Here is a 10,644-nt window from a genome sequence, read left to right as displayed (position 1 = left end):
AAAACAATTGATGAAAAACACTTCATGTTCTATCAGCCCAGTAAGAATGAGGACTGTAGGTTTTTGTACAGCTGCTCAACCAACTCCAGTCACTGTGGCTCTCGAGCACAATAATAAACAGCAGAATCTTCAGTCTTCAGACTGTTCATCTGCAGATACAGCTGCTGTCTGCTGTTGTCTCTGGAGATGGTAAACCGCCCTCTGACTGACTGAGAGTAGTAGTTGGTGGTACCATGATTCAAAGCGAGCCACTCCAGTCCTTTCCCAGGAGCCTGTCTGATCCAGCCCATATAGTAGCCACTAACATCAAGTCCAGAGGCTGTACAGGTCAATCTGTGAGATCCTCCAGGACTTTTAACTGCTGGTTCAGATTCTGTCAGAGTCTGACCATCAACACCTGTGAATAGAACAAAAAACATTGAGTGAAATAAGCGGGTGACACTAATAGAAGAAACGTGTTATTAATATCTGAGAAACTGTTCACCTGCCCAGCAGACAGTTAGAAGCAGCAGTCCTGTCCTATAATCCATCATGTTAAACTGTGTGTCCACTGTCCTCTGTCCTCCTCTCTGCAGTCAGATAAGTAGAGGTGGAAGACATCTGAGTTTTGCATTGACTCCTCCTTTCTGGTTGATCAGTGTCTTCCATTCAATCTCTCCACAAAACTAATTTTATCCTTTCACTTCCTTCTAACTCATTCTTTTTTTTTTTTAACTCAAGTTATTATAACATTATATTATAATGCTTACTTAACTGTAATAACTTAACTTAATTTTATCTGTGGATAATTACCCAATTCAACATACACACAACACAGTTTTGCTACTGTTTGTAAATTAAAGCTTATTAAATGTTATTATGATTATTCTGTTTTCAGGTCAATTAATATGAAAATCCACTTATTGGCAAAAAAATAAATAAAAACACCTCATGTCTCCTGAAATTATTTTTCTTCAAAGTTTAAAGATTTGTGTCATGTGGCTTGTAACTTCTGCTGTTTGGAATATGTCTTATAATATTAGACCAAAATTACAAATAGATTTGTGTCACTGTGGCTCTCTGGCACAGTAATACACAGCAGTGTCTTCAGGCTGCACATTCTGTCCGTTTAGAGTCACTGTGTTGCTGGAAGAGTCTACGTCGATACTGAACTTGTTCTTTAGTGAATCTTTGTAGTATGAACCTCCAGTATATTTCATTCCAATCCACTCCAGTCCTTTCCCTGCAGGCTGTCTGATCCAAGCTGTGTAGGTGCCACTAACGGAATAAGAGACCTGACAGGTGATGGTCAGACGTTGACTTGGCTGCACAGTCACAGAGGCTGGCTGAGTCACCGTTTGACACTTTACACCCGTTGGAAAAAGAAAATGTTTGTAACAAATGATAAAGTTAAATTGCAAAAGAAGAAGTGATGACTTTACCAAATGCAGAGAGACTCACATCCAGCTGCCAACAGCAGCAGCAGAGCTACAGAGAACATGGTTTATGTAGAAAGTGACGTGCTGTGAACTCCACTGACAGCCTGATGGGATGTTTTTATAGCTGAGGAACAAGGAAGCTCACTGAGTTTGCATACAATCAAACATATGAAGCATCAATGTTGGTCTGAATGGAGTCAATGCAAGAGTCTGCTGCAAACAGAAATACAAGCAATAGTTAGAATCATGTAAATTTGTGCATTTCAAAGTTACTTTTAATAATGTAAATGATAATGTCAGAAATAAAATTAGGGTTAATCAGTAATTATAAAGGTGCATGGTTCAGCTTGTTGTTTTCATTTATTTATTAAATCATTCATATTAGAGCCAAATAAAATAGTTATAAAATTGTGACCAAAAAATGAACGTGTTGGTTTACTCTTGCCCATTGAGATATGTTGCTATATTTATCTTCATATTCATAATCTTGATTATTGACTGGTAATATTCTCTCCACATCTTCTCGGCACATTTCATTGCAGTTAAAACACAACGATTCTTTTATTTTTTAAGAATAATAAAACTTTCCACACAAAGTATTTACCTACATTAAGAATATGCATATGATTCAACTAAATTAACTTTGTTTGTACAGTTAAATAGTGTCATTATTCCTCTGTCCCTCCACTTTAGAGATCACTGCTGTCTGCTTGCATAAATTATTCTAATGAAGGTGCAGTATGTGAGGAAAAGTGAGATTATTATTTTATCATCAAATGTAACTTTAAAGTCGGCCGTACATTAGTGGGACATTAATGTGTGTGAGTTGTGTCATTTTGGATTAGACAAGAATACACTATTTCGAGGAATAATCATTTACTTGCAGAAATATTTCTAAGAGACACTTGTGAATAATGCATATAATGCAGTTTTTTATTATTATTTTAAAATTCCAAAATAAAGTAAACCTGATGGTGGAAAGCAACATGAAAAAATAAATAAAAAAAGAATCAGTTTAAGTGTCAAATATAAATATTACAACCACTTAATGCTTTTCCCTCTACCAGCAGAGTGAAGGTGAGGACTGTAGGTTTTTGTACAGCTGCTCAACCAACTCCAGTCACTGTGGCTCTCGAGCACAATAATAAACAGCAGAATCTTCAGTCTTCAGACTGTTCATCTGCAGATACAGCTGCTCTCTGCTGTTGTCTCTGGAGATGGTAAACCGCCCTCTGACTGACTGTGAATAATAGATCTCAGAACTGTCAGCTTTGATTAAAGCGAGCCACTCCGGTCCTTTTCCAGGAGCCTGTCTGATCCAGACCATCCAGTTGCCAGCAAAGTTAATTCCAGAGGTTGTACAGGTCAATCTGTGAGATCCTCCAGGACTTTTAACTGCTGGTTCAGATTCTGTCAGAGTCTGACCATCAACACCTGTCAGTCAAGAGGATAAAAGAAAACATTAAATTCAATAAACTGGCGACACAAATATGATCCGTGTAAAATTAAGAAAAGTCTCCACCTGCCCAGCAGACAGTTAGAAGCAGCAGTCCTGTCCTATAGTCCATCATGTTAAACTGTGTGTCCACTGTCCTCTGTCCTCCTCTCTGCAGTCAGATAAGTAGAGGTGGAAGACATCTGAGTTTTGCATTGACTCCTCCTCAAAGGGAGGATACAACAAGATATATTTGGCAATAAATTATGGTTTTGAGTTCTGTGATTGATTGGGGAGCTTCTGAGGATGTACCCTGAAGCTCGCCCAGAATCAACGTTGACTTTGGCCCCAATATAATCCTTAAGAATAAGCCAGTTTCACTGATGGATGAATTAAATCTTAATTTTACATTTCTTTAAGTTGGTACAATTTAGTCTTGTCTGGCTGACCTTTATTAAAACTAAGTATTTCAGTAAAGCATAAATAATGCTTGAGGTCTCCTCCTGTGAATATTTTAATGACTTTAATCCTCTCTTAACATCACCTGCACTGCCTTCTCCTGACTTAAGTCATATCTCATAGACAGACAGCATTTTATCAGCATGAACACCTCCATCTTTACCATGTTTACTCTGTCCCAAGGCATCCCCCAGAGCTCCATGCTTGGTCCTCTGCTGTTCATGCTCTATATGCAGCTCCTCTAATATGATCTGTCATCATGATCTCCACTTTTACACTGATTATATCAACCTCTATATATCCACCCGATCCATCTTCACTTACCTATCTCCACCCTGCCCAACAACCTCACCATATTAATTCATGTGTGGACGCCACATTTCAAAAACTGTGAATGAAGAATAGAAGAGAGAGTGGAGCAAAGTCCTCCATGACCAGGCCTCCTCTGATCTCACCAACCTCCTCACCAACACTCCTTTCTACATTTGACTGACTCTGAAAACAATCATGTGTTGTTTTTGTCTAATTTATATATATATATATATATATATATATATATATATATATATATATATATATATATATATAATACTGACTGATTAACTGTCCATTGTTTGATGCTGAGTATTTAATATTTTTGAGTGAATGGTTTTCATTAGATGACAGTTCTTCTTTAAAATTGTATCACAATTTGACTCATTTTTCTAAAGGGATGAATATATATTCATGTATATGATTATAAGATCCAATTACTTAAACTGAGAACCATTTATAAAATAAATAAAAAATGTTTGTCTCTTCACTGTAACAGTGAGCTGGTGTTGAAGTCATTAGTGGTCTGAGGGCTCCTCCTCTGGTGGCTTCATGTTACAAGTGTTCAGGCACTGAGGGGTTTTTGTTCATCTCTACTGATGCTTTGTGTCACTGTGGCTCTCTGGCACAGTAATACACAGCAGTGTCTTCAGGCTGCACATTCTGTCCGTTTAGAGTCACTGTTTTGCTGGAAGAGTCTAAGTTGATACTGAACTTGTTCTTCAGTGAATCTTTGTAGTGTGAAGCACTAGTATGTTTCATTCCAATCCACTCCAGTCCTTTCCCTGCAGGCTGTCTGATCCAAGCTGTGTAGCTGCCAAGAGAATAAGAGACCTGACAGGTGATGGTCAGACGTTGACCTGGCTGCACAGTCACAGAGGCTGGCTGAGTCAGCGTTTCACACTTTACACCTGTGGAGGAAAACATGTTGAATATTGAATGAGTGTAATAAGAGTGAACAGTCAGTGTGCTGTGATCATACTGTCAGTGTCTCTGCCTCAGTGAGACTCACAGGATCCAGCAGCCAGCAGCAGCAGCACAGCTACAGAGAACATGGTTGGTATTGAAGGTGATCTGATGGGAGCTTCTCTTCTTCTGCTGCAACTGACAGCATGATATCAAGTCTTTATAGCAGACTGTGAGGAAGTTCCCTTTGCATAGAGAAGGACACTGACAGGCTGTAAAGGAAGGATGGACTGTCCTGTCATAAGTAGTGTGGGACTCTCCAGGTGTTTTAACCACTGATTCAGACTCAGTCAGTGTTTGACCCTCAGTACCTGCAGACATTTAAACAGCTCATTAGTTACTGTAATGCAGACATATTGTCTATGTACCAGGAGCTTTGTCAGAAAAAACATTTATTGTTCTTACTTGCCCAGTTAATTGACAGGGTGAAAAAAATTAATCTGCTCATTGTGTCATATATGATATATATCTTATATATATCATAGGGATATATATAAGAAATAGGGGCGGCTGTGGCTCAGTTGGTAGAGTCGGTTGGCACCCAACCGAAGGGTTGGTGGTTCGATCCCTGACCGTTGCAGGCTACATGCCGAAGTATCCTTGAGCAAGATACTGAACCCCAAATTGCTCCTGATGCTGCGTTCATCGGTGTGTGAATGAACATGAAACATTATTAACCATTTTTAACCGGACAACACAGGAAGTCACAAACCACAGCATCAACTGTTGCTTTCACATTGTGTGTGTGTGTGTGTTTAGAGACATTCTCTCCTTTGTGTCATCTGACTTCTTATCTTCTACTGCCACCTGTTGGTACTTGTGAGAATAACTAGTTTGAGGTTTTTGTAGAGCCTCTCTGCTTCCTTTAACCACTGTGTGTTTGGCACAGTAATACACAGCAGAGTCCTCTGGCTGTAAGTTGGACAGTCTCAGATATGTCATGCTGTTGCTATTATCTATGGTGACTTCTATTCGTCCTAACATGCTGCTGGCATAATCTGTTCTACGTGCATCGCTGTAAACACGGCCGATCCATTCCAGAGCTTTTCCTGCAGGTTGTCTGATCCAGCGCATGCTGCAGCAGCTAAATGTGAAGCCAGATCCCCTGCAGGAGAGACTGAGAGTCTCCCCGGGCTTTTTCACCACTGAACTGGAAGGAATGGACTCCATGCTCTGACCTGTACAACCTGATGAGATGAAAGGAGAGAGGAACCACAGAAGAAAGTGAGACAGTCATGTTGGAAGTTTTCTGGTATCACTGAGCGACCATCAGTCCATGTTGTCTGATCAAAGATCAAACAGCAGTCAGCAGGAGAACTCACAGGGCAGAGAGAGAGCAACCAGCAGAAGAGTGAGTGTGTTGATCATCCTGAGGCTGGAGATGTGACCTCTGATGCTCCACACAAAGTACAAGAGCAGTCAGCAGGACACAAGTACACTGCACACACTGAACATTTGCATCAGCACATCATGGGGAGGGAGGGGCTCCTGAAGCATATTGTTTATATTTCTTTATTTGTTACTGTTCTTTATTATATTTTAATTTTTTTTGCGTGAATTTAGAAAATATAGGGTTTTTTTTCTGTTTTTTTCCTATTAAAGTTTTGTTTGATTTTAAATCAGTTTAATACAGAAATCTTAAAATTCAGAAGAAGAAAAAAAGACTTATTGTATTGATTTATGTATTTGTATTTATTTCATTTTAGGATTATTTCAATAAATACCTGAGATTTCAGCAGCTGGTTGATTTTTTTTTTTTAAGTTTCAGGATTCAAATTGTGTCCGTTTGAAGCAACAGACACTCAGAGGATCAACTAGTTCAGAACTACAACTATTGTGACAAGATGCAAAATAATAGGTCAGGAACTTTTTTTCCTGTATTTTCTCTCAAATAATGTACATGAAATTGTACATTATTTGAGAGAAAATACAGGAAAAAAAGTTCCTGACCTATTATTTGACCTATTAAATTGTTATGAGTGTTTGTTCATCTGCAGATACACCTGCAAGTCAAGTCAAATAGAATATGATCTGATTTCTATTATGGCCAACTTATTCCTGTCCATGAATAGATGCAGCCACATTTTCTTTATTTTCAGAAACAGTTTGCATCAAACTCTCAATAATCTCTGATTTCAAGATATTTTTCTCCTGTTAAAACACAACAATGATCTTTGTATTAGCAGCCCAGTGAGGAGGAACAAAAACAGAAAAGGTTATTAATTTAATAGTATTTATCAGGAAATATTTTTAGGAACTTGTGTTATCAAGTGTTGTGTTATACAGTCATTTATTAGTCTGAAAAAATGTTTAAAGTAAAATGTAGAATTTAAGGCAACATATATAATATAAATAATATAATACAGTATATCATATGAATACTATATAAATATGACATGCTTATCCTCAAACAGCCAGTAAGAATGAGGACTGCAGGTTTTTGTACAGCTGCTCAACCAACTCCAGTCACTGTGAGTATCGAGCACAATAATAAACAGCAGAATCTTCAGTCTTCAGACTGTTTATTTGCATTGACTCCTCCTTTCTGATTGAAGGAAACATATTTTATCCCATGACTTTCACCTAACTGATTATATTTAGAGCTATTCTTTAACATAATGTTCTTACCGTATCTGATCCTTATTTCATTTTAATATTTTAGCTGATGTCATCACTATCTTTGTTTTACTGTCAGTCATTTTGTAACATTTGAACATGTTTATGTATTCTACATGTTTTTGTCCGATGCAACATACATGTAATGTGATATTGCTACTGATTATGAATTAAATTGATTAATAACATTGTTGAAATGTTCTTTCCCCTTGAGATAGTCGAGAGAGGGAGAGAGGAACATGTAAATGTTTATGGTGGGGAGGGGAGAGCTGAATGGTTTTTATCTGATAATGTATTGGCACAATATGATGATTCAGCCCTTGGCTTGTTATGAAACACAATAAAGATAATGTAAAAAAAAAAGGGAAAATGTTAATAAGCTCTTGATAAATATATCACTAAGAAACATATTATATTTAACAATTTAAGTGTTATTCAGTTTCAATTGCTGGAAAATATACAGTGATGATGTGTGAGTGAGCTGGTGTTGAAGTCATTAGTGGTCTGAGGGCTCCTCCTCTGGTGGCTTCATGAGACAAGGAAAGGTTTTTGACTTAGTTGGAGGAGTATAAAAATTATTGTTACTTACTTGTAAGAAGCAACAGCTGAAAACACAGGAGTGATCATGCCCAAACACCAAATACATTTTTGTAATTTGTCCTCTCTGATACAAATATTTTCAGCTGGTGAAAACCAAAGAAACAAGAATTAATTGGTTTGATTTTGTTAAAGGTAACAGTCCTTTGAGAAGCACAGGATTTATCAGTTTTGTTTGAAATAATTAACTTTCAAAAGTCTGAAGAGATGATGATGATGATGATGATGATGATGATGATGATGATGATGATGTCAAAGTGTGCTGGCAGTTGATCATGTACTAACTTGTCTAGAACAATGACAGCAGTGGGTGCTTCCTTTGGTATCTTGTTTCATAATTAAAATGTTTTTTGCTTCTATGCATTATAGATGTATGAAGAGAAAAACTAAACAACAATCCATCAAGTCAGAGGAGGATATTTGAAAAATGACAGAAAAAGTGCCATAAAGGTCAAAGGGGTGTTAATAACCAAGTCCTCTCCAAATCCTGAATTGTTTTCACAGTATATACACACACACACACTGAATGTTCCCTGTCGTGGTGAAAAATAGAGGAAGTAGTTTTTGTATGACTCTCCTATTACTATTTTTCACTGTGTCTTTTCGGGCACAGTAATACACTGCTGTGTCCTCAGTCTTCAGACTGTTCATCTGCAGATAGAGTTTACTGCTGGAGTCATCTCTGGAGATGGTGAATCTACCCTGGACTGACTGGGAGTAATAAATCGGTGTACTAGCTGTACTTATAAAAGCGATCCACTCCAGTCCTTTTCCAGGAGCCTGTCTGATCCAGCTCATTTCAATGCTGCTGAATGTGAATCCAGAGGTTGTACAGGTCAATCTGTGAGATCCTCCAGGACTTTTAACTGCTGGTTCAGATTCTGTCAGAGTCTGACCATCAACACCTGTCAGTCAAGAGGATAAAAGAAAACATTAATTAAATGAATTTGCGACACAAATATGGTCTGTGTAAAATTAAGAAAAGTCTCCACCTGCCCAGCAGACAGTTAGAAGCAGCAGTCCTGTCCTATAGTCCATCATGTTAAACTGTGTGTCCACTGTCCTCTGTCCTCCTCTCTGCAGTCAGATAAGTAGAGGTGGAAGACATCTGAGTTTTGCATTGACTCCTCCTCATAGGGAGGATACAACTGAAATAGATATGTTTTCAACCCTCTGTTTGGTGAATGTAGAATTTAATTGGTGTTAAATATGACCAGAAACTTATCAACAATCAATACTATACATTTTTCAACAGCTGTTCCATTGAGATAATCATTCAGATTGTGAATCTTACATGTTTCATTAAGTATATTCTAATGACTACCTGTCCAGAATGTATCCCTCCTGAAGCCCAATGTCACCTCAGATTGGTTCCAGTCCTCTGTGACCTTGAGAATAAGTTGACATGGAAGGATAGATGAAGTTCCAGCAACTTGAATGATCTCTCAACATCACCTGTACTGGCCTCTCTTGGTTTAACTCACGTCTCACAGCTTTAACAGGAGTCCCGCAGGGCTCCATGCTTGGTCCTCTGCTGTTTTGCTACCACTCTGTAATCTTATCTTCATGGTCTCCACTTCAGCTTTTACACCAGTGATGTCTATCTCTACATATCCACTAAATCCATCATTGATGCAACTCTCTCCAAGCCTGTTGCATGAATGCAGGTCAACTTTCTCTAACTGCTCCACTCTCTCTCCCACATTACATATGTGCAAGCTTGAACTAAACTTTGGCACTGACTTCTCATTCCAACACCAATTTATTCTTCAATTGTAAACTCTGTTTGTCTCTGATTGTCTTTCTCCTTCTGCTGCTAAATCTCCAATCCACTCCTTCATCACACCCAGACTTGACAGGTGTGATAGTAGTTTTTATGTACACCCTCCAAATTCTGTTATGTGTATAATATTTAGTAATTTTTTCAAATGTGAGGCCTCCCCACCACCTGACGCTTCTTCACTGTAAGCATTGAGAAGTATTCATGAATCTGTTTCTCTTGTCCACAGCAAAGGTTAGCCTAGGATTCATGATGAAGCTGTTACATACACTACTAGAGAGAGAAGCTGTTGCCAATTGTAATACACAATTTTTAAAAAATGAAATAAAAACTCAACAGTGTAAAAATGACTGTGTCTTCCATATTCACACCGGCCATTTTTTTTAATTTCCTGCTTCATCTTGATAATTTGAAGAAATCAGGAGTTCTACATAATGCATTTTAGGAAAAGTCGAAGACTGGGAGGATAAAATATTTTAATGAAACTGTGTTACGTACAATTGAAAAACAGCCACGGGTAAATTTTTACCTGATGTCGGTTCCAGTTTTAATAAATATTTAAACAATTTCCTCGTTGATTTCCTTGTACTTTGTTAGTCTAACTGTTGATGTTTTCTTTTTTGGCTGACTAATGTAACATCATAAGACAATTCAAACAACACATTAATATAATGTGTTTCCAATCCACAGATGATGTTAACTGGATTATGGTGAGAAAACTCAGATATCATTGAGATCACTTTGCTGTTTGTTGTCTGTGGAGGTTTTTGTGCAGCTGCTCTACTGTCTTCAGTCACTGTGTCTTTCGAGCACAGAAGTAAACAGCAGAATCTTCTGCTGTCAGGCTCTTGACCTCCAGGTACTGAGTGCTGCTGGGAACATCTTCAGTCATGATGAAACGGCTTTGAAAGGAGCTGCCGTAGATAGCAGCGTTTGAGCCTGTGTTCATCCTCCCAATCCACTCCAGAGCTTTCCCTGACCTCTGTCGTATCCAGTGAATATTATAGCTCGTCATGCTATAACCAGATATGATGCATGACATCTTCACTGTCTCTCCAGGT

At 38.1% G+C, this 10,644-nt stretch overlaps 3 gene segments (V, D, J or C); all 3 read right to left on the bottom strand.

Moving 5' to 3' along the window:
* Positions 1-1,046: 1,046 nt before the first annotated feature.
* LOC131982969 (Ig heavy chain V region 5A-like) lies at positions 1,047-1,480 on the bottom strand. The segment is given in 2 exon segments: positions 1,047-1,354; positions 1,441-1,480. Coding segments are annotated over 2 exon segments (348 nt in total).
* Positions 1,481-4,233: 2,753 nt separating this feature from the next.
* Positions 4,234-4,679, bottom strand: LOC131983934 (Ig heavy chain V region XIG14-like). The segment is given in 2 exon segments: positions 4,234-4,535; positions 4,637-4,679. Coding segments are annotated over 2 exon segments (345 nt in total).
* Positions 4,680-5,859: 1,180 nt separating this feature from the next.
* On the bottom strand, positions 5,860-8,844 carry LOC131982967 (immunoglobulin heavy variable 3-48-like). The segment is given in 3 exon segments: positions 5,860-5,873; positions 8,388-8,708; positions 8,796-8,844. Coding segments are annotated over 3 exon segments (384 nt in total).
* Positions 8,845-10,644: the final 1,800 nt, after the last annotated feature.

The sequence above is a fragment of the Centropristis striata genome, chromosome 13 (assembly GCF_030273125.1).
Source record: "Centropristis striata isolate RG_2023a ecotype Rhode Island chromosome 13, C.striata_1.0, whole genome shotgun sequence".
NCBI classification, from domain to species: Eukaryota; Metazoa; Chordata; class Actinopteri; order Perciformes; family Serranidae; genus Centropristis; species Centropristis striata.
Note: the sequence above shows the minus strand (reverse complement) of the source record. Positions and strands in the feature narration are given on the sequence as shown.